Source organism: Amblyraja radiata, chromosome 26, assembly GCF_010909765.2.
Source record: "Amblyraja radiata isolate CabotCenter1 chromosome 26, sAmbRad1.1.pri, whole genome shotgun sequence".
NCBI classification, from domain to species: Eukaryota; Metazoa; Chordata; class Chondrichthyes; order Rajiformes; family Rajidae; genus Amblyraja; species Amblyraja radiata.
Genome location: NC_045981.1, coordinates 7,818,888 through 7,846,393, shown reverse-complemented (window position 1 = coordinate 7,846,393; position 27,506 = coordinate 7,818,888). Strand labels below are relative to the sequence as shown.

The 27,506-nt window shown below is 47.1% G+C and overlaps 1 protein-coding gene across 6 annotated transcripts in view; it reads left to right on the top strand.

Annotated features, from left to right (window-relative positions):
- The window catches only part of cep112 (centrosomal protein 112), a 320,895-nt gene that overhangs the window by 289,987 nt on the left and 3,402 nt on the right, over nucleotides 1-27,506 (top strand). For 5 of the 6 annotated variants that reach the window (XM_033044129.1, XM_033044127.1, XM_033044128.1 and 2 more), the window contains 2 exons: nucleotides 15,055-15,156; nucleotides 23,235-23,299. In XM_033044129.1, coding sequence (XP_032900020.1) covers nucleotides 15,055-15,156; nucleotides 23,235-23,299 — 167 coding nt within the window. Of the gene's footprint in view, nucleotides 1-15,054; nucleotides 15,157-23,234; nucleotides 23,304-27,506 lie in introns of those variants that run through there. The other variant, XM_033044126.1, reaches the window with a different exon arrangement.

The window sequence follows — 27,506 nt, the reverse complement described above, 5'->3', positions numbered from 1 at the left end:
ACCCTACCCATTCCTCTCATGGTTTTACACGCCTTTATAAGATCATCCCACAGCCTCCTGCACTCCAAGGACTAAAGTCCTACCCTGCTTGACATCTCCCTGTAGCTCGGGCCCATGAGTCCAGTCAGCTAACATTCCCTGCTGGGTTTTTATTTATTTTTTGCCTATTACTGAAACCCAATTCATTCAGTGTTAGAGCTTTGTTCACGGTTTCTTCTCTCATTCAATGAAACACCTCCTTTACTTTGGGGTGAACCTCTCAGATGGACCTGGTGATGCTGTTTCATAGAAGACCATGCAAGATCTCTCCTGGCCATGATCTAGTTCTCAACCCATTCACAAAGATTACGTGGACAAAAGTGCTGGAGAAACTCAGCGGGTGAGGCAGCATCTATGGAGCGAAGGAATAGGTGACGTTTCGGGTCGAGACCCAAAGGTCTCGACCCGAAACGTCACCTATTCCTTCGCTCCATAGATGTTGCCTCACCCGTGAATTTCTCCAGCACTTTTGTCTACCTTTGACTTTTCCAGCATCTGCAGTTCTTTCTTAAACAAAGATTAGGTAGCCCCTCTGCTGTGCATAAAATGGGCCTTTGAAAGATGCTTCTCAAATAAAGGGGTGCTTCAGATATCCGAGGATTCAGCAGGACCCTGCCTAATTTGCAAGTTCCTTTATTGTTGTGGGTCTGCATGAGCAGCCCAGCACTTTGATGAAGTTGGCATTGTACACAGTTTCAGCATGTTTCGACTGCGGTTGAGATCAGGGCCAAGATTAATGCCATCCACCCACACAATGTTTGTAAACCATCAACTCCAGAGACAGGCAGAACAGGAATCAAGAGGGAAGGCAGGATGATTTTCCCATCCCCAGAATGGAAGACACTCAAACGAGCTTGAGGGCACTAAAACGAAGATTGAAGGGGGATCTTATAGAAACTTACAAAATTCTTAAGGGGTTGGACAGGCTAGATACAGGAAGATTGTTCCCGATGTTGGGGAAGTCCAGAACAAGGGGTCACAGTTTAAGGATAAAGGGGAAATATTTTAGGACTGAGATGAGAAAAACATTTTTTACACAGAGAGTGGTGAATCTCTGGAATTCTCTGCCACAGAATGTAGTTGAGGCCAGTTCATTGACTATATTTAAGAGGTAGTTAGATGTGGCCCTTGTGGCTAAAGGGATCAGGGGGCATGGAGAGAAGGCAGGTACAGGATACTGAGTTGGATGATCAGCCATGATCATGTTGAATGGCGGTGCAGGCTCGAAGGGCCGAATGGCCTACTCCTGCACCTATTTTCTATGTTTCTATGAGCTGTTGTACCTCTGACTTCCAGTTGGGATCAGTAACTCGAACCAGGTATTTTGTTTGCAACCATCTTGTTTTTATGGCGCAGTTCAACAATGTTAAGCTATTGCACAATTATCTACTCTAGCAGCAGCATGGTGTAGCGTGCAATGGTCGCACATGCTACGTCTCTGATTGTCCAGCCGTGCGGGTTTTCTCAATGGGTACTGATGTCAAATATTTCCCCAGAGAGAGGGAGAAAGCGCGGAGAGGGGAGGGCAATCTGTCTTCACTTTCCTCTTCCCCTTCCTGACTATCTGCCTCTTTAGTTTGTCCTAGCCTGCTTCCACCTATCACTCACCTCCCAACTCCCCCTCCTCCCCCAGCCAGCTCCACCTACCACCATCCCTCCTCGACACACCTACCACCCTCCTGGCCCCTGCCTCACCCCTCCCCTTCTCCCCCTCTCCACTCTGTGTCCAGCTCCAGAGTGTCGACGTGAAACACCCCTCCACAGGCCCGCAGAGTTCCTCCAGGGTTTGTAGACTCAAGGAACCACAGATGCTAGTTTGCAAAAAAGGACACAAAGTGCTAGGGTAACTCAGTGGGACAGGCAGCATCCCTGGAGGACCTCTGGATATGCAACATTTTGTCTTGGGACCCTTCCTCAGGCTGAGTGTAGAACCTGTCACTTGTCAGGTTTTGTTCTGCCGCCCACCTCTCTTTCAGCTTTCCCCCCATCCACCCCTCCCTACTACAATCAGTAGGAAGAATCAATCAATCAATCAAAGACTATATTGTCATTCAAAAATACACCAATAAATGCAAGTCTGAATGAAATGTTGTTGCATCTGGCTCACCGTGCAACATTAAATAACAAAACAATAAAATAGATAAAAAGATAAAATAGATAATAGTGGCGGCACATTACATCTGATGGCTCGGAGGAAGAAGCTGTTGCACAACCTGGCCGTTCTGCTCCTTATACAGTACTACGATACCTTTTGCCCGAGGGCAGCAGAGTGAACAGTCCATGATGGAGATGTGTGGGGTCGTTTATAATGCTGTTGGCCTTGGACAAGCAACTTTTGCACGCAATGTCCCAGATTGAAGGAATAGAAGTCCCGATGATTTTTTCAGCCGTCCTCACCACTCTCTGCACGGACTTCCAGGAAGGGTCCCGTCTCAAAACATCGCCATTTCCTGTTCTCCAGAGGTGCTACCTGGCCCGCTGAGTTGCTCTAGCACTTTTTTACTTGTGTCTTTTTTAAACCTCCAGCAGTTAGTTTTTTGCTGCAGATTTCAGCATCTGCGGTTTCATATTCCTCTGTGTTCCACTTGCCTGTGGTCTGCTGCTGTAATCATCCCTCTGTGAGTGAGGACTAGCAATGTCATCTCCATCTTCACCCCGCAATGAGTTTAATGGAGGGGGTGAACATGGAATGAAATATCTCTGGCACAGAAGAAAATCTTCAGTCTATTTGATTCAATCTTAAAACTCTAAACAAGGAAAGTCTGGCTGTTTATTTTATTATTGTGACATTTTCAAAAAAACCCTTCTAGATTAGCTGTTTACTTGGGAGCCACAAAAAGAAATGCCAGCAGAGTTTTGATTGTGTAGGTTGAAGCTACATTTCAAGCGAGAGTCCGTTTAATTGTCATATGTACTGACAACAGACTTACCTGCAGCAGCGTAACAGGTAACATAGGTATCACACGTAAGTAAAATGTAATCAGGTCCGATCCCGACTACGGGTGCTGTCTGTACGGAGTTTGTACGTTCTCCCAGTGAACGCATGGGTTTTCTCCGAGATCTGCGGTTTCCTCCCACACTCCAAAGACGTACAAGTTTGTAGGTTAATTGGCTTCATGTAAATGTAAATTGTCTCTAGTGTGTGCAGGATAGTGTTAATGTGCGGGGATCGCTGGTCGGCGAGGACTCGGTGGGCTGAAGGGTCTGTTTCCGCGCTGTGTCTCTAAACTAAACTGAAAAACTAAAACTAAACTAAACTGTAATAAACACAAATCCAATACATGAATTACCACAAACCTGGTGCAAGAAAACCCTCAGAATTCTATGTGCAACTAAAGACAGTCGACAGAAGTTCATAGTTGGTGTGTAGCGTTCAAGAGCCTGATGATTGTTGGGAAGTAGTTTTTCTTGAATCAGGTGGTCTCTTAGATGGTGGGAGGTCAGTACCCGTGATGGGGTCGTGTCTACCACTCTCTGTAATCTCCTTCGTTCCTGGGTGCTCCAGTTGTCGAACCAGGCCATGATGTAACCATGCTCTCCACTGTACAGCTGTAGAAGTGTTCCTGGACAGACTGCCTTATTCCTCAAGGAAGTAGCGGCGTTGATGGGCTTTCTTTATGATTACGTCAATGTGCTGTGGCTAAGATTGATCTTCAGAGATATGCACTCCCAGGAAGTTGAAGTTGTTGACTCTCGCCACCATCAACCTGCTGATGAAGACAGGTTCATGGATGCTCATGAAGAATGGCTAAGCATTCCTGCCTGAACATACTCCGCAGCACTTGTCCACATATAAATAACTTAATAACGTTGGGATTCGGCTCTGCAGGTCACCGGACTCTGAACGTATGTCATCCTGGACCAACCATATCGAAGCTATGGCCATGAAAGCACACCAACTCTCTACTTCCTTTGAAGGCTTAGCAAGTTTGGCGTGTCCCTGACAGCCCTCACCAACTTCTACAGATGTGCCGTAGAAAGCATTTTATCAGGATGCATCGCAGTCTGATTTGGTAACAGCTCCATCCAACACTGCCTGAAATTGCAGAGAGTTGTGGAACCAGCCCAAACCATTATGTAAATCTTCCATTTACTCCATCTATACATCACGCTGCTCAGCAAGGCCACCAGCATAATCGAGGACTAGCCTCACCCCAGTCACTCCCTTTTCTCCCCTCTCCCAACAGGCAAGAGGTACATAAATTTGAAAACGCACACCTCCAGGTTCAGGGACAGTTTCTTCCCAGCTGTTGTCAGACAAGAACGGTCCTCTCTCCTGCTCAAGTGCAATCCTGATCTGCGATCTATCTCATTGAAGACTTTTCAACCATCGTTAATCGGACTTTATCTTGCACTAAATTCTGTACCCATTATCCTTTATCTGTGCTCTGTGGACGTTTTAATTGTATCCACGCATAGTTTTCTCATAAATAGGATAGCACACGGACAAAGGTTTTTCACTGTTCCCCGGTCCACGTGACAACAATGAACTAAACAGAACTTATACAACACAATAGGCTGATCCTCTAGGGCCCGACTGCAGGAATACCTCACTGCAAGGAGCTGTTTGTTGGATGACATGGAAAAAAATAAGCATCATCTACCCTTAGGTAAAAAGCTGGGCAAGTTTCTACAAAGTCTTGGCCAACATTTATCTCCCAGCCAACGACAATAAATCAAATTGTCTAGTGATGTATTTAACTGCCTTCTGTGGATGCGTGTAGTGTGTGAATTGGCATTGGAACTAAGACTATACTTCAAAAATACTTTATCACATGGCAAGCATTTAGGGATGTCCTTAGATGGCGAAAGATGAAATGGAAATGCAAGGATATCCTTAGAGAAAGTGTAGACTATTTTGGAGACTACTGAGAGAAAGTGATGCCGAATTCCTGACTCCCCGCCCCCCAAGGAAAAAACCTCTAAGCATCAAAGTGCTCAAATTTCATCGGAATATCTTGCATTAAAATGAGATCACTTTTCTTCTTAATATAGAACATAGAACAGTACAGGAACAGACCCTTCGGCCTACAATGTCCGTACCAAACACAATGTTATGTTGTGTCAGTGAAGAAAACGAATGGCATGTTGGCCTTTATAACAAGAGGAATCGAATATTGGAGCAAAGTTGTCCTTCTGCAGTTGTACAGCGCCCTAGTGAGACAACACCTGGAGTATTGTGTGCAGTTTTGGTCCCCTAATTTGAGGAAGGACATTCTTGCTATTGAGGGAGTGCAGCGTAGGTTTACAAGGTTAATTCCCAGGATAGCGGGACTGTCGTATGCTGAGAGAATGGAGCAGCTGGGTTTGTACACTCTGGAGTTTAGAAGGATGAGAGGGAATCTCATTGAAACATATAAGATTGTTAAGGGCTTGGACACGCTAGAGGCAGGAAACATGTTCCCGATGTGGGGGAATCCAGAACCAGGGGCCACAGGTTAAGAATAAGGAGTAAGGCATTTAGAACGGAGACGAGGAAACACTTTTTCTCACAGAGAGTGGTGAGTCGGTGGAATTCTCTGCCTCAGAGGGCAGTGGAGGCAGGTTCCCTGGATGCTTTCAAGAGAGAGCTAGATAGGGCTCTTAAAAATAGCGGAGTCAGGGGATATGGGGAGAAGGCAGGAACGGGGTACTGATTGGGGATGATCAGCCATGATCACATTGAATGGCGATGCTGGCTCGAAGGGCCAAATGGCCTACTCCTGCACCTATTGTCTATTAATCTCATTTGCTTGCAGATGATCCATATCCCTGCTTATCTAAAAGCCTCTTAAAACGCCACTATTGCATTTGTCTGCACCACCACCCCTGGCAGTGCGTTCCAGGCACCCACCACCCTCTGTGTAAACAGAAACCTGCCCCATGCATCTCCTTTAAACTTTGCCTCTGAAAAGCATTGCCCTCCAGAACTTCTTCTGAATCTCCAAAGGATGTAGAATCATTCAGCTCAACCTCTCCTAATGAAAATCTCAGGCTCAGTTGAGTGAATCTCCATTATAATTACACTCTCATTGGAGAACAAATGGAACACTGCACCTCAGGTGTGATCTCACCTGAGCCTTGTTTAGTTGCCACAGCAATCCACTACTCTAAAACTCCAACGCACTCACAGTAAAAGCTAACATAATATTTGCCATCCTAATTGCTTCTTGTAACTATCAGTATTCTGTGATTGATACAGACCTTGTCATTTATGCTAGAATGCTCCTGCAAAGTGCTCAGAAATGTTCATGCAATTGCCCAGCAGACAGTGTTGATGGAGTAATCACTCATCCAGTCACATTAGCAGACAGGCCTAAAAGTAAGGTGATTCTTAGCAGCATCCCCACCCAAGCCCCCACCCCCACAACTCTCTTTACCTGTGTTTTTGCTTTTTAAATGTCCATAGGACAGCACACTGAAGCAGACAGCTAAACCATGTGCTGTCTTGGTGGTAGAACCCCATATGGAACTGGTGCGCTACAATGCTTGACAGCTCTATTCTGCATTCTGTATCTTCCCCTATGCTCTACCTATTGCACTTGACTTGGACTTGATTGTATTTATGTATAATATTATCTGATTTGATTGGGTAGCATGCAAAACAAAGCTTTTCATTGTACGTCGGTACATGTGATGATAATAAACCTAAACCTTGATCCGGGGGAATGGCCTGAGAAAGAGGAGGTAGTTGAGGCAGAAAGAGGTAGTTGGGTCAGGAGGAGGTAGTTGAGGCAGGGACTACCACAATGTTAAAGAAGCATTTATTGTCAAGGGCTTGGACACGCTAGAGGCAGGAAACATGTTCCCGATGTTGGGGGAGACCAGAACCAGGGGCCACAGTTTAAGAAAAAGGAGTAAGCCATTTAGAACGGAGACGAGGAAACACTTTTTCTCACAGAGTGGTGAGTCTGTGGAATTCTCTGCCTCAGAGGGCTGTGGAGGCAAGTTCTCTCGATGCTTTCAAGAGAGAGCTAGATAGGGCTCTTAAAAATAGCGGGGATATGGGGAGAAGGCAGGAACGGGGTACTGATTGGGGATGATCAGCCATGATCACATTGAATGGTGGTGCTGGCTCGAAGGACCGAATGGCCTACTCCTGCACCTATTGTCTATTGTCATTTAGACAGGTACATGGATAGGATAGGTTTAGAGGTATATGGGACAAACGTGGGCAGGTGGGACCAGTGTTGATGGGGCATGTTGGTCAGCGTGGACATGATGGGATGAAGGGCCTGATGGAAAGGCTTGGTTATGGACCATGGAAGGACACCTTCAAATTAAGTAATGAAGCTGTAACCTTAATGTAGATGTATAGAAAGCCGATGTAGAAGATGGTTCCAAGCCGGGCCTCGTTCTGGGCAGGGCAACTGTTAAGCTATGAACTCAAATAAGATGTTAAATTTGAGACATAATTAATCCTCCCATTGGATGACTTGCCGTTATTTGGTCAGCATCTCCTTACTGTTGGGTTGGCCACACAAGATTGATTACACTTTCGAACTTACTATGCCAGCACTTAATAGATATATGGATAGGAAATGTTCAGATGAATATGGGGTCAGCTTAAGATGGGGCTGAAGGGTCTGTTTCCATGCTACATGATACTATCACTATGACTTTGATTGTTTAGCGTAGTGAGATATATTGTTGTTACAAAAGGCTCTACACAAATCTGTCTTCCTTTTCATAAGATATAGGAGCAGAATTAGACCATTCGGCCCATCGAGTCTGCTCCACAATTCGATCATGGCTGATCTATTTTTCCCATTTCGTCACGAATAAGTGACGTTTCGGGTCGGGATCCTTCGGGATCCTTCTTCAGGGTCCATCCATAGAAGGGTCCCGACCTAAAACGTCACCTATCCATGACACCCAGAGATGCTGTCTGACCCCCTGAGTTACACAGGCACTTTATGTTTTTTTAGGAAGCTGTTATTCCTATTTGAGTTATCTGGTCATTACTGAGGCTGAAACAATGATGCAGTGAACTGTTCTTAGCAGCAGTTTCTCAATTCCTGTATCACCTCACACCTTTGCAGAAGAGTCCTCCCTCCTGCTGAGAGTGTTTGGTCACACATGTCTGAGTGACAAGCATAGCAATTAGTGATCTTACTGCTAATAACATTTTACTTGTAGATTATATTATCTTGCCTGATTGCCGTGATACACCGAGGAGATTAAGGCTTTTTTATTATTTTATTTGGAGCATCGGTCTCTGTTTTTCTCTTTCTCACCATTTACTACTTGCATCCTTGAGTTTTGGCAGAGCTTCTTTCGATGAGGTGTTCAAAAAGCTGTCTTGCAGAATGACTTTGAAGTCCTTGCCACTTTGGAAGGAGCCTGTCTTTTTTCCTCAGGGTTTGTGGAGAGCGGGCAGGAACTGGCTGCATGGCACCCATCCCTGAGCAGTGGTGTTAATCCTTGTGCCACAGCTCACACGCTCTTGTTTCAACTCAGCCTCACCCAAGGGAAAGCATCTGCTGAAACCTGTAAAAGCTGAGAATAAAAGTACACCAAGCCGGTGTGAAAGAAAACTTGTGTTTAAGAAGGAACTGCAGATGCGGGAAAATCGAAGGTACACAAAAATGCTGGAGAAACTCAGCGGGTGCAGCAGCATCTATGGAGCGAAGGAAATAGGTAACGTTTCGGGACGAAACTTTGCCTATTTCCTTCGCTCCATAGATGCTGCTGCACCCGCTGAGTTTCTCCAGCATTTTTGTGAAAGAAAACTCAGTCTGCGACGAGCAAGCATTGACAGGAAAGAACATAGAACAGTACAGCACAGGAACAGGCCCTTCGGCCCACAATGTCCACGGCAAACATAATGCCAAGAGAATTTGAAGAAGGGTCCCAAACCAAAACCTCATCTATCCACATTCTCCAGGGTTGCTACCTTACCCGCTGAGTTACCCCAGCACTCTAGATCTTTTTCAAAAACGATAGCAGCTGCTTGCACTTGGTCCATATCCCTCCATTCCTGCATATCCATGTGCCTATCTAAACGTCTCTATGTTCCACTGTTGTATATGGTTCCATCACCACCCCCTAGCAGACTGTTGCAAGCACCCAAAAACTCTATTAAATAGGTTAGATCCTTCCTATAATGTAGAACACTACCTTTAGGATAGAGTGCAATTGAAAACAAGACATCATTGAAAGAATGATATCTGAATATCTGAATCCCTGCAAGTGAGTAAGGTAGAACACCCAAAATATTAAAAATGTACCTGGATGAACAATTGAATACCAAGCCTGCAGGTCTCTCCCTCTCCCTCTCTCTCTCCCTCTCCCTCTCCCTCTCCCTCTCCCTCTCCCTCTCTCTCTCTCTCTCCCTCTCCCTCTCCCTCTCCCTCTCCCTCTCCCTCTCCCTCTCCCTCTCCCTCTCCCTCTCCCTCTCCCTCTCCCTCTCCCTCTCCCTCTCCCTCTCCCTCTCCCTCTCCCTCTTCCTCTCCCTCTCCCTCTCCCTCTCCCTCTCCCTCTCCCTCTCCCTCTCCCTCTTACAAAATTCTTAAGGGGTTGGACAGGCTAGATGCAGGAAGATTGTTCCCGATGTTGGGGAAGTCCAGAACAAGGGGTCACAGTTTAAGGATAAGGGGGAAATCTTTTAGGACCGAGATGAGAAAAACATTTTTCACACAGAGAGTGGTGAATCTCTGGAATTCTCTGCCACAGAAAGTAGTTGAGGCCAGTTCATTAGCTATATTTAAGAGGGAGTTAGATGTGGCCCTTGTGGCTAAAGGGATCAGGGGGTATGGAGAGAAAGCAGGTACGGGATACTGAGTTGGATGATCAGCCATGATCATATTGAATGGCGGTGCAGGCTCGAAGGGCTGAATGGCCTACACCTAATTTCTATGTTTCCCTCTCCCCCTCTCTCCCTCTCCCCCTCCCATCCATTACCATGTGGCTCAGTGTCAATGCTTGAAGCAGTTTGGGATCTATCCCTCACCCTGAGTGAGCACCATGCAGCTCAGTCTGTTTTTAGACTGAAGCTGCACGATGTCTAGAGCAGTGACTGCCCGCCCCCGCCCCCCCCACCACCATATTCTATAGAATATTAACATTAAGGACACAATGGGTTGAAGGTGGATATGAAGAAGTCGTCTTATTCAGAGTTTTGCTTTATTTTGAAATGCAGAAGAAGCTGTCCTTGAAAGACGTTTGATGCCATGAGTCAAGTAAAACTGTGATCCACCCCTATACCCACCCCTCCCTCGTTCATCTTTAATTGCAGCTGTGATTCGCAGCAAGGTGGGTTGTTGTCCCCAAGAACAATAATTTAGTGGCATTGTCAGAATTCACTGAGGTTCAAGTCCTCACTGACAAGGCAGCAGTAAAGAGGCTTTCATGAGTAGGTGAGGTGAGAGTGAGGGCGGGGTGCCTGATCATCTTTTGAAGCCAAAAACTGAAGATTTTTTTAAAGCGTTCAAAATGATATGGATAGCATCTGTTTGGTGTTCTCCTTATTATCACACTGAGTTATAGGAACATGTTACAGATCTTTTTTCTTTTTTGACATCCTTGTTTTGATGGGAATCGGATCTGTGCCTTACAGACTTCAAAGATATATCGCTGCAGCTAAAGTGTTTTAGAAAGATGCAGAACAGGCTGACAGGTGAGAAATAACTGAGCAACCTACTGAAAGCTGCCTCTGCAAAATCCGGTGGGGCTCTGACCACTGCTAAGGTTCAGTCAGATATCCAGACCGCCGATTTGGCTCCCTCACTTGAGGTTGTTGCACAATTTTGTATGCGTAGGACAGACCTGCGACGGTGTTGCCTCTTTCAAAGTTGGCCCCCACCCCGCTTCCCGCCAGATGAAAAGCCCTGTCCCACGGTACGAGTTCATTCCAAGAGCTCTCCCAAGTTTGACCTGATTCGAACTCAGAGATTTACGGTAATGGCCACTCGCAGGTACTCGGGGCTCTCGTGGACATTTTTCAACATGTTGAAAAATGTTCACGAGTCTTCCTGTGCTTACCTGCCGTTAGCGAGTCTTCCCGAGTACCTGCCGTTAGCACTTAGAGACGTCCCCGAGCTCCGACGTACCCGGTACGTTCATTCTCCGTGCTTACCACGAGAGCTCTTGGAATGAACTCGTACCATGGGACAGGGCTTTTAATGGGGGTGCCAATATCGGCTGCACCCTGGAATTTGTTTCCCTCCTCCTCTCTACCTCTTCCTCTTTCCCCAAGGAATTCTTTCCTTGCTGCTCCCCACCTCTCTGCCTCCCTCTCACTTTCTCCAAGGAATTCCTGAAAACCTGCCATGTTGTTCGGCCTTTTCCTTGTCTGTCCTAATGTCTCATTTATGTGGCAACCTTTAGTTTAGATGTACAGCATGGAAACAAGCTCTTCGGCCCACCACATCCACCCGTTCACGCCAGTTCTATGTTAACACAGCAGAAGGTTCCCAGGTGGCAGCAGCAAGCGGTGGCGCAGCTGGTCGAGCTGATGTAATGCAAAGGAATGTTATAGTTGCTTCCTGAAGGATACATTCTATATCCTGAAAAGGAACCAAATTCCTCTATAAGATTTAATATACTTGGAATGCTAACTTGGGAATTGGTGATATATAATAATACATCATCTGCATATAATGATATTTTATTATTGGAGTATTTAGTGTTATAGCCGTGAATATTCGGATGTACTCTTATACTTTCCGCTAGAGGTTCAATCGCAAGGGCAAATAACAGGGGTGATAATGCACAACCCTGTCTATTGCCCATTTCGAGACAGACAATACATAAAAGTTAACATAAACATCCACCACAGCCGATTCCTCACTGTGATGGAAGGCAATAAAGTCTAATTTTCTTTCCTCTTTATTGTCCCGTGGTCGGGGCAATCGAACCATCCGCAGTCATAACATATAAGATTGTTAAGGGCTTGGACAGGCAAGAGGCAGACAGACAGAGGCAGACAGGGACGCCAGATGGCACAATGGGCTAAGTGTTCGGCTGGCGACCGGAAGGTGGCTGGTTCGAATCCCGCTTGGAGTGCATACTGTCGTTGTGTCCTTGGGCAAGACACTTCACCCACCTTTGCCTGTGGTTGAATGTGTGTTAGTGATTGGTGGTGGTCGGAGGGGCCGTAGGCGCAGAATGGCAGCCACGCTCCCGTCAGTCTGCCCCAGGGCAGCTGTGGCTACAGAAGTAGCTTACCACCACCGAGTGTGACTGAGGAGTGAATGAATAATGCGATGTAAAGCGCCTTGAGTATTAGAAAGGCGCTATATAAATCCCATCCATTATTATTATTATTAAGAGGCAGGAAACATGTTCCCGATGTTGGGGGAGACCAGAACCAGGGGCCATAGTTTAAGAATAAGGAGTAAGCCATTTAGAATGGAGACAAGGAAACCTTTTTCTCACAGAGAGTGGTGAGTCTGTGGAATTCTCTGCCTCAGAGGGTGGTGGAGGCAGGTTCTCTGGATGCTTTCAAGAAAGAGCTAGATAGGGCTCTTAAAAATAGCGGAGTCAGGGGATATGAGGAGAAGGCAGGAACGGGGTACTGATTGGGGATGATCAGCCATGATCACATGGTAAGACTCGAAGGGCCGAATGGCCTACTCCTGCACCTATTGTCTATTGTCTATTATCTCCCACAGCCGGCGATCGAAGACCCCACATCGGGGCGGTTGAAGCTCCCGCAATCGGGGCGTCGAAGCTCCCGGGGATGGAGCTCCCAAAGTCGGTCCCCAAACAAAGGACCGCGAGCTCCACGATGTTAAAGTTCACTGGCTCTCGCGGTTGGAGCTTCCAAAGTCGATCCCCAGCAAGAGGCCGCCAGCTCCTCAATGTTAGGCTGCAGTGCAGACGGAGATACGATATGGGGAAAAAATCGCATCTCCGTCGAGATAAGAGATTAAAAAAAGTTTCCCCCAATCCCCACCCCCCACATAAACCAAAGCTAAAGAACACTAAAACATACCTCTAACACATACTATAAAACAACAAAGGAAGGAAAGGATGAGACAGGCTGTTGGCGAGGCAACCGTTGCTGCGCCACCAGGTGGTTCATCCATTTCTCATCCATATCAAAATCCAGCGCAGATTGGGGTTTGGCATCCTTGCCTCAAATACATCGGAAGGAGCTGCAGATGCTGGTTTAAACCAAAAATAGACACAAAATGCTGGAGTAACTCAACTGGACAAGCAGCATCTCTGGAGATCAGTCTCAAGAAGAGTTTCGACCCGAAACGTCACCCATTCCTCCTCTCCAGAGATGCTGCCCTATCCCACTGAGTTACTCCAGCATTTTGTGTCTATCTTGCCTCAAATACCTTGCTCCTAAGATCTCAAATTATTTCTGTAGATCTTTACAGATCTGTTGCTCCATAAAACTTTGACTCGGTGTTATACAACTGTTCTTAACATGTTTAACTCAGGCAGAATTTTGCCTGGAACATTTTTATTGTTTGAGGCACAACATGAATGAGGGCTGTTGTTAATCTACTCCAATCTATATTTATGCAGTTCCCATGCTCACAGTATCTGCAGAATGCTAGTTCTGGGACTCTTGACTGAGACACCTAATGGAATCTAAGTTGCATTTGCTCAGCATTTAGACGCAGAAGGTGTTGCCCTTTCTTTTCACTACCAAGTTTGATAGCTCGGTTCCATTCAGTTAGACTAACTCCAGATGAAAGCAGAGCAAGTTAAAGATATGGGAGATCACTCCAGTTTCATAGTCAAAGTTTATCCCATAAGCAATGGCATGAAAACAGATCACCTGGTCATTGCAGGTCTGTAAACCATTTTTTAAATTTTTATTTTTATTATACAAATAATTATAAAAATAAATACACAAATTAGCGCAATCAAAGACTGCCTATGTTGACAGTTTTACAAACAAACGATCATCAAATTAATATAACGGCAACTTTATCAACAAAACACTCAACCTCCCGCGGGGAGCAGCATTCACGGAAGGCCTCCAAAGTCCCCGTGGACACCGCGTGTGTGTTCCCTCTCCAGGGACACGCGGGCACGGACGTCACCCCGGGAAAGGGGCAGGCAGTCAACCCTGGTGCGGCCTTCGACTACCCGCTGCCTAGATCCGCGAATGCCCATCTTGGCCAGGCCCAGGAGCAGACGGACAGGGAGATCGCCCCCTCCCTCCCGACCTTCCCCCCTCTGTACCGGCTGCCCAAATATTAGGAGTGTGGGGCTAAAATGTAGCCAAAGCTTGAGGAGTAGCCCCTTCAGATAGTCGAACAGGGGCTGCAACCTCTCACACTGCACGTACAAATGGAACACAGTCTCTTCCTCGCCACAGAAGTGACAGGCGGCTGGCGAGTACGTGAACCGGCTCAAGTACCTGTTACAGGACACAGCCATGTGCAACACTCTCCACCCCAGGTCCCCGAAGTAAAGGGGGAGGACTCCCTTATAGAGAGACATCCACTGTGGACCATTCCCGCCGTCAAACCATGGGATGAAGAGTAAGCATACCCTTATGCGTAAGAAAGAACTGCAGATGCTGCTTTAAATCGAAGGTGGACACAAAATACTGGAGTAACTCAGCGATTTAGGCAGCATCTCTGGAGAGACGGAATGGGTGACCTTTCGGGCATGCTCTTATGCCTTTTAGACAGACACGTAGATACGCAGGGAATGGAGGGATATGGATTGCGTACAGCTAGTGTCTACCCTCAATTATATCGAGTATGTTGAACGAAGCTACCTTTTATTCTTCCAAACTCCAAAAAGTGAAGCCCAATGTTTTTAATCTTTCCTCGTAAGGTAACCACATTACCACATTGTCATGGGGGCTTGCAGGTGGAGGATTGGCTGCTGTGTTGCCTATAATGCACTGGCTATTTCGAGTTAGATACAGAAATGCTTAATTGACTGCATTGAGGTGGTGGTAAATATGTTTGTCTTCATCCCTTTAATAACAACACGTTCCATTTCTGACAAGTCTCCACGTTCAGTCGCATCATCGGCAGACTTTGTCCATCATGTAAGACACGACAGCCTTTAGTTAATAGTATGAACTGATTGACATTCTCCCCGCTTTCGTTTCAGATCGTTCAAACCCAGCAAGAGTGCGAGATGAAAATCAAAGGACTGATGCCCGCTGCCATCCAGAAAGAACTTGAAGACACCATTGATTCCATGAAGTCTCAGGTAAACCTCGTCAGTTTCCTTCCTGTCTTCTGAAGCGATTAATTTGTTCTGTGATGGATGTCTTTGTCCGTGGGTGTCAGCTACCTTTCCAATGCTTCACCATGTAGCTGGTCCTGGTCACTGTGAGATATCTCACCAACGCTGAGGCAGCAACAGGACAGAAACAATGGGACATTTCCCTCTCGAGCAGTATGCCACCAATGCCATCAGTAGCATTCCTTGGCATTCAATGCTATTACTATCAGAGTTCCCACCATCAACGTCCTGGGGGGGTCATCATCGACGAGAATCTCAGCTGGACCAGCACGTAGACTTTAGACCTTTAGATATACAGTGCAGAAACAGGCCCTTCGGTCCACTGAGTCTGCACTGACCAGCGATCACCTCATACACTAACCTACACACACTAGGGACAATTTTTACAACTTACCAAAGCCAATTAACCTGCAAACTTGTGTGGGAAACATAGGAGGAGGCCATTCGGCCCTTCGAGCCAGCACCGCCATTCATTGTGATCATGGCTGATCATCCCCAATCAATAATCCGTGCCTGCCTTCTGCCCATATCCCTTGATTCCACTAGCCCCTAGAGCTCTATCTAACTCTCTCTTAAATCCAGAGACACGGAGGGAGCTGTCTCTGCGGAATGCCGAAAGGGGAGGAAATGGGAAGATGTGGCCAGTGGTGGGATCCCAATGGAGGTGGTGAAAATGTCAGAGGATTATCTGTTGTATGTGACGGAAGGAACTGCAGATGCTGCTTTAAACCGAAGATAGGCACAAAATGCTGGAGTAACTCAGCGGGACGGGCAGCATCACTGGAGAGAAGGAATGGGTGACGTTTCGGGTCGAGGCCCTTCTTCAGACCGTCTTTGGAGTGTGGGAGGAAACCAGAGCACCCAGAGAAAACCCATGTGGTCACAGGGAGAATGTACAAACTCCGTACAGACAGCACCCATAGTCAGGATTGAACCTGTGACTGCTGTAAGACTGCAGCTCTATTGTTGTGCCACCGTGCTGCCATTAATCTATAAATTATAACGCGTTCATTTTAGTATCACTTGTGTGCAGTAGCCCACTTAATCTGGTCCCAATAACACAGATAGACACAAAATGCTGGAGTTGCTCAGCGGGACAGGCAGCATCTCCGGAGAGAAGGAATGGGTAACGTCTCGGATCGAGACCCTTCTTTAGTGATTATTCAATAATACACAGAACAGCCCAGCACAGGGACAGGCCCTTCGGCCCACAATGTACGTGCCCAACATGACACCAAGTTGAACTAATCTCCTCTGCCTGCACGTGATCCCTCCATCCTCTGCATATCCGTGTGCTTATCCAAGAATCTCTTAAATGCTACTATTGCATCTTCCTCCACCGCCACCCGAGGCAGCCAGCTCTCTCTGTGCAAAAGACGCCCCACCCATCTCCTTTCAACTTTGCCCCTTTTTAATATGTATGTTGGCTGATCAGCTATTAAGATTAAGAACACAAACTGCCGTTCTCCACCCCTCAATCACATGGAGCCACTGGACCCATTTGCATTGTCACCTCACTCGGTGTTTTCTGGCCTGATACACTTAAAGGAGTTAGCAGAGTGAACGAGTTACATGTAGAAATGTGCTGTCCTTATACAGCTGTGTCCTTGTCTGAATCCTTGCGCCACTATATACGTGGCTGGCTGACGCCTGTAGGGAGCTGTGCAGATGACTTGCACCTCGTTGAAGCTGGCAAAGTGGCAGCTTACAGCAGGGTTTGTGGGGTGGTGGAAGAGTATTTGCTTCCCACAACAGCTCCGGTGAGATTTTATTTCACGTTGTGTTTCCTGTCGACTGTTTGCTGTGTATAGTGTTGAGATGCCAGCACGGCAACAGTGCCAGAGCAGACGATGACTAGGACAGGTTTTATCTCTTTGAAGGCAGACAAAAATGCTGGATACATAGATACATAGATACATAGAAAATAGGTGCAGGAGTAGGCCATTCGGCCCTTCGAGCCTGCACCGCCATTCAATATGATCATGGCTCATCATCCAACTCAGTATCCCGTACCTGCCTTCTCTCCATACCCCCTGATCCCTTTAGCCACAAGGGCCACATCTAACTCCCTCTTAAATATAGCCAATGAACTGGCCTCAACTACCCTCTGTGGCAGAGAGTTCCAGAGATTCACCACTCTCTGTGTGAAAAAGTTTCTTCTCATCTCGGTCCTAAAGGATTTCCCCCTTATCCTTAAGCTGTGACCCCTTGTCCTGGAGAAACTCAGCGGGTGCGGCAGCATCTATGGAGCGAAGGAAATAGGCAACTTTTCTCTTTGGTAAACACTCTGGAGTTTAGAAGGATAAGAGGGAATCTCATTGAAACATATAAGATTGTTAAGGGCTTGGACACGCTAGAGGCAGGAAACATGTTCCCGATGATGGGGGAGTCCACAACCAGGGGCCACAGTTTAAGAATAAGGATTAAGCCATTTAGAACGGAGACGAGGAAACACTTTTTCTCACAGAGAGTGATGAGTCTGTGGAATTCCCTGCCTCAGAGGACGGTGGAGGCAGGTTCTCTGGATGCTTTCAAGAAAGAGCTAGATAGGGCTCTTAAAAATAGCAGAGTCAGGGGATATGGGGAGAAGGCAGGAACGGGGTACTGATTGGGGATGATCAGCCATGATCACATTGAATGGCAGTGCTGGCTCGAAGGCCTACTCCTGCACCTATTGTCTATTGTCTATTGTCCATTGTCAAAGCATTGAAATTCACTACCAAAATAACACTGGCAGCTACCACACCACCTCAATCATCTCCTCCACAGAGAGTATTGGATGCCAGGGGTGGTGGTGGAGGCAAATACCAAAGTGGCCTTTATGAGACTTTTAGATGGAATTAGTTTAGTTTAGAGATACAGCGTTGAAACAGGCCCTTCGACCCACTGAGTCCTCACCAACTAATTGTCACTCCTACACCAGTTCTATGTTATCCCAGTTTTCTATCCTACACACTAGGGCCAATTTACAGAAGCGAATTAACCTGTAAACCTGGTCGACAAAAAATGCTGGAGAAACTCAACGGGTGAGGCAGCATCTATGGAGCGAAGGAAATAGGCGTCGCCTATTTCCTTCGCTCCATAGATGCTGCCTCACCCGCTGAGTTTCTCCAGCATTTTTTGTCTACCTTCGATTTTCCAGCGTCTGCCGTTCCTTCTTAAACCTGCAAACCTGCACTTCCTTTGGAATATGGGAGGAAACCGGAGCACCCAGAGAAAACCCACGCAGTCACCGGGGAGAACGCACAAACTCCTGCGGTCAGGATCGGACTTGGGTCTCTCTGGGGCTGTGAGGCAGCGGCTCTATGGCCGCTCCACTGTGCCACCCAGGACGTGCGGGGGATGGAAAGATATGGATCATATGCAGGCAGAGGAGATTTGTTTACCTCGGCATCATGTTCAATATAAACATCGTGGGCTGAAGGGCCAGTTCCTGTGATGTTCCTCTTGACTTTCAAGAGTCAAGAGCAAAGATCCTATAGCGGAGCAAGATAGACCACTCCCGCTAAATGCAATGGGCTGACGTGTAGTACGCAACGGAGTGGAACGTGGGTCTTTTTTCCATCCATTTCAGTAACCCGACCCGACTCGCAGTGTAATCAATGTTGCGGGGGAACAGTTTGTGTTAATAAATTTAAATTCTGAAAATGAGGAGAAGATTTTTACCAAATAACTTTTATTTTTACGAGGATGTTTCCGTAACCGGCTTCCGTCTCCGCACTAGTTATCTTTGCTCCACTATGGGACCTTTGGTGCGGAGACGGAAGCCGGTTACGGAAATGGGGCCGAAAATGGCCCATGAATCTGCCCATGAGCGTACTACGACTTTTTCGTCGAGTGGACTATCTTGCTCGCTATAGGATCTTTGGTTTCATTGTCATTTGTCCCGACGGCAGCACAATGACCCAGTGTACCAAAAAGAAAATGCCAACACGTATACAGTAAAACTGCCCTGTAGATAACCTGTTCCTCTGCAGCAATTCCAGAGAAACAAATTCCAGTTGTGTTTATCTAATTCTAGAGCCACAAATCTTTTTTTTTTCTTTCCTTTCAGCGATGAGATGTTTTTTGTAGCGAATGCTTTAAGCAATGGAACGGGAGATTGCAGCCAATCTTTATGGCAGCTTATCAGCAGAGTAACAATTGTTCTGCACGCATTCCTGTCACATCACGGATTTACCTTGCACTTTCATCTGCACATTTCACCTCCAGAATGGGGCAACAGCTGTTTTGCTCCACAACCTCCAGCCACTTTTCTCCTGGCTGTACAAAGCTGTGGGGCATACTGGAGTGTTTAGATGGTGTGTAAGCATTTAAGCCAATGATTCGGGGGGAACGGGCGGGCGATCACATCTGTGCTGCGGTTCCTCATTAAAGAGCCCAGCAAAGCCAAACGACTCATAAATTAAACCACTCTGCATCACCTGCCATCATTGACAGTACAATCACAAAACATGGAACTTACCTCCGCAGATTTACCACAATTAAGAGTCGAGAGTGTTTGATTGTCAGCACAACAATGAAATTGTTACTTGCAGCAGCATTACAGGCCTGTAAATACAATATACATTGATAATATAAAATAAACAAAAAAATTCAATACATTGATAACCACAAGTTCTAGGATTTAAGGGCCTGTGCTATAGGGAGAGGTTGGACACAAGAGGCCGGGAAGTGATCTTTATACAAGAAGTATAAATTCAAGAGGGCTATGGACAGAGGTCACGTCATAGGAGCAGAATTAAGCCATTCGGCCCATCAAGTCTACTCCCCCATTCAATCAGACCTTATCTATCTTTCCCTCTCAATCCCATTCTCCTACTTCTCCCCGTAACCTTTGACACCCGTACTAATCAAGAATCTGTCAATCTCCGCTGTAAAAAATCCCAATGAAAAAGCCGTCTGTGGCAATGAATTCCACAGATTCACCACCCTCTGGCCAAAGAAATTCCTCCTCATCTCCTTTCTAAAGGTACATCCTTTTATTAGAAAATAGGTGCAGTAGTAGGCCATTCGGCCCTTCGAGCCTGCACCGCCATTCAATATGATCATGGCTGATCATCCAACTCAGTATCCTGTACCTGCCTTCTCTCCTTGCCCCCTGATCCCTTTAACCACAAGGGCCACATCTAACTCCCTCTTAAATATAGCACTGGACTATAAATCAGGACTGTAAACTCCTATCTCACCAGGGATTAACTTTACTGTACCAATTTACTGTTGTGTGGTGTCTTTTTAAAATTGCTGTTTTTTCCTTTTTTTCCCCTCCCACAAATAGGTAATATATAATATGTGATTCTGTTCCATTCTGTTTTGTAGTTGCACAATCCGCAAGCATTGCCACTTTTCATTTCACTGCATATCTCGTATGTGTATGTGACGAATAAACTTGACTTGACTTGGCACTGTAAGGAAGCTACTCTACCGCTGCGCCACTGTGCTGCCCCTAAATTAATCCCCTAACTGACCCCATCAACCCTGCCACCACCATCTGATTCAGGGCCCGAGCATTCATACATGGCAACTGTGTCGTACGATTTCACACAAATGACATAAAGATAAGAGAGAAACAAAGAACTGCAGATGCTGGAATCTTGAGCAAAACACAAAGTGCAGGGCGGGTCAGGCAGCATCTGCGGAGGACGTGGATAGCCGACGTTTTGGGTTGGGACCCTCTTCAGACTGATAAAAACAAGTGTCAGCAAGCTGATGTCCACACTGCATGCAGTGGAGTCTGTGCATGTCCGGGTCATGCGCACATTAGTCTCATCACACAGTGCCCAAAGAGGCTTCATCTAGCCACAGACTCCATTGGAAAGACACTTCCACCCGCGTTCCCCACCATCATAGAAGCCAGTCTTCAACCATTTGAATTTAATTTACTCGCCACGATAGCAAAACAAGACAGAGTGCACTAAATGCAACAAAGGCAACAGGGCCAAGAATTTCCCCAGCTATAGTACTGAAGGTTTACATTCCAGAACCAGGTGCTTCTTGTTCCAAGGCTGTTGCAGATTTGGCATCGACTTGGCCAGCAATTACCCGCATGTGTCCTTTTCCCATATAAGGCACGGCAAAGAGGCTGTCTCTTAAAGACATCGGCAAAGTAATAGTCATACAGTGTGCAAACTGGCCCCTCGACCCAACTTGCCCACGCCGACCAACATGTCCCACCTGCCTGCGTTTGGCCCATGTCCCTCTAAACCGGTCCTATCCATGTAGCTGTCTAAATGCTTCTTAAACATTGTCCCTGTCTCAACTACCTCCATACACCTACCACCCTTTGTGTAAAAAGTTATCCCTCAGGTTTGCCATTAAATCATTCTCCCCCCCTCACCTTAAAGCTGCGTCCTCTGGTTCCCGATTCCACTACTGTCGTTGATGGCACCAGCTCACCTGTAACCGGCCCACTGATACTCAGCTTGGTTTTCTCCTGGACCAGTCAGCTTCAAACTGTATCACAGTCTTCATCCAAATGCTGGATTGCAGAGGTGAGCTGCGAGTGACTGCCCTTAATGTCCAGCTTGTATTTGACCTGTTGTGATCCCGGAGGAATCAGTTGCCATTGGACATCGGGGAGGAAAGTGCTCCACTAGTTGGAGTCCAACCTTACAAAAATAATCTGAAGAAGGGTCTCGGCCCGATACGTCACCTATTCCTTTTCTCCAGCGATGCTGCCTCACCCGCTGAGTTACTCCAGCACTTTGTGTGTCTCTCTTCCCAGCTTTCCCCCCCTGACTACATCTGTAAACTGCTCTGAGTTTGTAGAGAGTAGATGCGTCAATTAGATAGAGTAGAACTAGTGTGAATGGGCAATCGATGGTTGGTGCAGACTCGATGGGCCGAAGAGCCTGTTTCCATGCTTCATCTCGAATTAAATTCTAAAAAAACACTGTCCTGGTATGACCACGGTCAAGCAGATTTGGACGTGAAAGGATCTTGTGGGGATGGAGAGCCAGGTACCTGGTGCCAACTTGGATCACCAGGTTAGCCTAATGAGTGGTGGGGAGAGGGGCTTGGGGTGAAAAGACGAGTATAGACTCCAAACGGGAGCCCTGCACTAAATCCCCTGTCCCACTTAGGCGATTTGTCGGCGACTACAGGCGACCAGGCTGTCACCACATGGTCGCCGGGGTGTTGCCTGTATGGTCGTGAGTCGTCTCCTCAAGTTGCCTAAAGAGTCGTAACGTTTTTCTGGTCGCCGCTGGATTTTGAAATGTTCAAAACTTTTCGGCGACTGTGGGCTTGACGTCAAGCTGCCTTCTCCTGTCGTAGGTGCTGTTGCTTGTTGACACCAGGATGATGCAGGTTGTCACCAATTGTTGTTGGTTGTCACCAGGTGCTGTCCAGTGAATTCCATAGGCGACTACCCACGTCAACCGGCGACAGGTACCAGCGACTCAATTGTCTTCAGTTGTCGCCGACAGGGTCGTTGCTTGTCGTAGCTTGTCGCGGGCGGACGCGGGTTGTCGCCTGTGCGGTCGTAGGTTGTCGTAGGTGTGGTTATAGGTGGACGTCCTAATGGGTCGTCGGTTGTCGGTACCTTGACGTCGACCATGTGGTAGCTTGTCGTAGACATTGTTGTAGGGGGGGGTTCAGTCGACCTGCTACGACTGTAACAGTCGCCGAAAAAATTGCCTGAGTGGGACAGGCCCTAAAGGCAGTGACTGAGGAAGGCCCTTCCTGTACAAACAACAACATTCCACCGACCAGTATTAGCAAGGCGCAATATGGTGAAGATGCCTTTGTGTTCATTGCCTGCAGTGGTGAACGTTACACCTGTGTCATGGTTAATTGCTTCAGAGAACACACATTGCCTACCTCTACACTCTAGCTCCTGTAAATACTAACCTCTCTCACTTGCTGTGGATATACAGAGGGGGGGGTCATCAAACTGAGCGGAAAGCAAGCTGGTTCCTTTAGCATTTCAATTTGCCAGGCATCAGATTTAATATTAATGTTAGGGTGTAGCAGCCTGACTGTCCTTTTGAAAGGGCTTGGGCTATTTAATGATAATATCACTGGTCTTCTTGTTGTTTTAGATAACTTTCCTTCAGAAGAGAGCATCTGTTCTTCAGGAGGAGCTGAACACCTATCGGAACAGAAGGTGAGGAGTCACTTCACAGGCAATCTAATCCTCTCACTTTCCAAATGCCTTCACCCTCTCTGGCTTTTTAATATCACAGAGTGGGAGCCGCAGCTTGCTGTCTGCAACCAGTTAAAGTAGCTGCAGTTGTTACCATGGCGACATAATTCAAGTGTGGCTGCAAACCATAAAACTATTTTTATGGAGGATTTCTCCCCCTCCCCCAGCACAGGTGCTGACTTTCTGAGTTGGTCTGCAGTCATTCTGGTGGTGGGGGGAGGAGACGGGGGGTGGGGGGGGGGGGGGGGGTGTGTAGGGAGAGAAGCCAAACAGCCTCGGGGATCTCACTCAGGAGGTTGTTATTAATGCGGGTGCCCCGAATGAGAGGGTGGAATGCTGTTTCAACCGTGGGGCGCATCACAGCTCGGCCTGCCCATCTGCAGGCATGTGTCGGCTTTGTAGGTAGCGCTGAGAGTGAGAGCGCAGCCGAGCCGAGGGGCTGAGGTTAGGTGTCATGTAGCGAGCTGCCCTGCTGAGATTAACCAGCTCAGGCATAGACTCCCGCTCACAGCCAGGCTCAACAAAGAACTTGACCAGCTTACCGAGCCTACAGGCAAAGCTGATCAAACCAGCATTTTGGGGTGGGGGGGGGGGAAAAGACACAGAGTGCTGGAGTAACTCAGTGGGTCAGGCAGCATCTGTGGAGAACGTGGACAGGCGACATTTCACAGAGTGATGGAGTATCTCAGTGGGTCAGACAGCATCTGTGGAGAACATGGATAGGTGACGTTTCACATAGTGCTGGAGTAACTCAGTGGGTCAGGCAGCATCCCTGGAGAACGTGGATAGACGATGTTTCGGGGTCAGGACCCTTCTTCCTCCAGCACTCCATCTTTTTTAAGTGATAGGTGGGTAGGGGTGAAGGGGTTTTTTTGAACGGCAGGTGGGTGGTCAAAGGCCAGAGCGGAAAAGATCAAAGTTTGATAACTTCTTCTTCTTTCGTATGGTATGCACAGCCTAGTTGTAGGACAGGACTATTTGATTGTGGGTTGATTGCGTTTGTCGAAACAGGGCAGACCTGTTTGCAATCTTCCACCTCAAAGTTTGAGATAAGATCAGAAGAGGCATGAAATGTGAAGCCGGAGGAAGGAATATAGTTGGAAGGGGGGGGTGGAAAAATGTGTGCACATCCAAATGGTGCATAGGGAAGACAACGAGTAAAAGGGGAGAGGTGTAAGGTTATATTACATCTGTCCTTATCTTTACATGAAGTATTTAGCATTAAAGTCACACTTTCTGTATCCCAGAAACTCCAGCAGAACCTCACCTCCTGTTACCCCGAGGTTCAGGTTTATTATCGTCACGTCTCGCGCGTTACAGTGCGAAGCTTCGTTTTCCACGCTATCCATACGTCAATAACATCAGGTCAAACTCAAGAACAATAGGTAGAGCGTCGAGAAAGATACAGAGTTCAGAATATCTGAAGAAGGTCCACCGACTCGAAACGTCACCCATTCCTTCTCTCCAGAGATACTGCCTGTCCCGCTGAGTTACTCCAGCATTCTGTGTCTATCTTTGATGTAAACCGGCGTCTGCGGTTACATAAATACATAGACGCATAGACAATAGGTGCAGGAGTAGGCCATTCAACCCTTCGAGCCAGCACTGCCATTCAATTCATAAGATTGTTAAGGGTTTGGACACGCTCGAGGCAGGAAACATGTTTCCGATGTTGGGGGAGTCCAGAACCAGAGGCCACAGTTTAAGAATAAGGAGTAAGCCATTTAGAACGGAGACGAGGAAACACTTTTTCTCACAGAGAGTGGTGAGTCGGTGGAATTCTCTGCCTCAGAGGGCGGTGGAGGCCGGTTCTCTGGATGCTTTCAAGAGAGAGCTAGATAGGGCTCTTAAAAATAGCGGAGTCAGGGGATATGGGGAGAAGGCAGGAACGGGGTACTGATTGGGGATGATCAGCCATGATCACATTGAATGGCGGTGCTGGCTCAAAGGGCCGAATGGCCTACTCCTGCACCTATTGTCTAATGTGATGATGGCTGATCATCCGCAATCAGTACCTCGTTCCTGCCTTCTCCCCATACCCCTTGATTCCGCTGACCCTAAGAGCTCCATCTAACTCTCTTTTGAAAGCTTCCTTCACATAGTCCTCAGCATTTGGGATATCTAACAAGCAACTTTGTAAGGGGGATATGGAAACCTATGGGTCAGAATCCACCCTTGGCAAGAGGCTTTAAATATTTAAGATTCGTTGACTGGCAAAGAGATGTTGAAGGTGGCTTGAGAATTGTTAAAGTTACAAACTTTTCGAGATGAAATGAGGGTTTTTATGGATCAGAGGGTGTCTGCCCGGACAAGCTTTCCCCCCGTCACGGGCAATGACAAAGAAGCCATGGGGCCCTGATTCCATTGGTGTCGGCTGTTCTGCAGACAAGGGTCACTTGCCCATTCTCTCCGCTGACGCTGCCTGGCCCGCTGGGTTACTCCGGCACTTGGTGTTTTGTTGGAGAGGCAGTTTTTAACGAAGGGTTGAGCAACAAAAGTCACCAGATATTTTGACCATCAGAACCAAGTAATTCCCACCCCCATTGTAATATTTTACAACTTTTAGTCATCCATCCTAAAATCTCCTGGAGTCACACAGCAGAGAAGGTCATCTGGCCCAGCACATCATTGCTGTCTCCTTGAAAGAGCCCGCCAATTAGTCCCGCTCCATTGCTGCTTCCTCTCAGCCCTGCAAGTGTTTTGCTTTCCATTTATCCAATTCTCTTTTAAATGCACTTTTGAACCTGTAGCCATTATCCTTCCAGGCAGTGCATTCCACATCACTCGCTGTATAAAGGAATGTTTCCTTATGTCTGTCCTGTTTTCTTTGGCCAGTGTCCTTACACAAAATCATCATAAAGTGGCTTGATTCCAAATTTAAAGTGATAACTGAGATGCCTCGCTACAAGAAAGGCACATGTCACTGCAAGCTGATACCTGTGTTAATGAGAGTTGGGTCACCCAAAACAGTGTGCCTTCCATGATGCGAGGTATGTGTTTTTAGAATGTCATTCCCTCTCCCCGTCTCGACCCAATACATCTCCTCCTATTCCTTTTCTCCAGAGATGCTGCCTGACACAATGAGTTACTCCAGCTTAGTGTATCCATCTTCCATGATATAGGGGTTCTGTGTGTCCACATCAGTGTCAAATACAATCTGAGGAGGTGGCGTTCCCACAGCTTCTCCTTCTTGCTGAAGGATGTCATAGACTTTACTTTAGAGAAACAGTGCCCTCGGCCCAGCGAGTCCACACCAACCAGCGCGATCACCCCTGCACACCAGGGACAATTTACAAACCTGTACATCTTTGGAGTGTGCGAGGAAACAATCCAAAGGGCAGTCACGGTGGCGCAGCAGTAGAGTTGCTGCCGTACAGCGAATGCAGCATCGGAGACCCGGGTTCGATCCTGACTACGGGTGCTGTCTGTACGGAGTTTGTACGTTCTCCGCGTGATCTGCGTGGGTTTTCTCCGAGATCTTCGGTTTCCTCCCACACTCCAAATACGTACAGGTTTGTAGGTTAATTGGCTTGGTAAATGTAAAAATTGTCCCTAGTGTGTGTAGGATAGTGTTAATGTGCGGGGATCGCTGGTTGGCGTGGACCCGGTGGGCCGAAGGGCCTGTTTCCGCGCTGTGTCTAAAGGAACCGGAGCACCCGGAGAAAACCCTTGTGAACGTACAAACTCCGTACAGACAGCGCCCGTAATCAGGATCGAACCCTGGTCTCTGGCGCTGTACCGCTACTCTACTGCTGAGCCACTGTGCTGCACAAGTACAGGAGCGTTACCCTTGGCAACACAAGGAACTGCAGAGTTTGGTTGGGAAGGGATGAGTGAACCAGGGAGTTGTGGAGGGAGCTCGGAAGGCGGAAAAGGGTGTGGGTGGTGGGATCACGTTAGATTGCCTTATCTTTCAAGAGAGTTACCATATCTATTTGATGTCATATATACAAATGAAGGTAGAAAAAGAATTAGCAGGGCAACATGGAGAGAAGAGGGGAGTGAGGCAGGCTGTATTGTAGAGCCAGCACGGACTAAACAGGCCAAATGGCCTTCTGCAGTGTCACCTTTCCGTGATTCTGTAATGAAACAGTCATTGAACCACAGAATGTAGAAAGAGCCTGAAAGATTTCCTGTTTAAGGGCAGAGTCCAAGACCATTGCAAAAT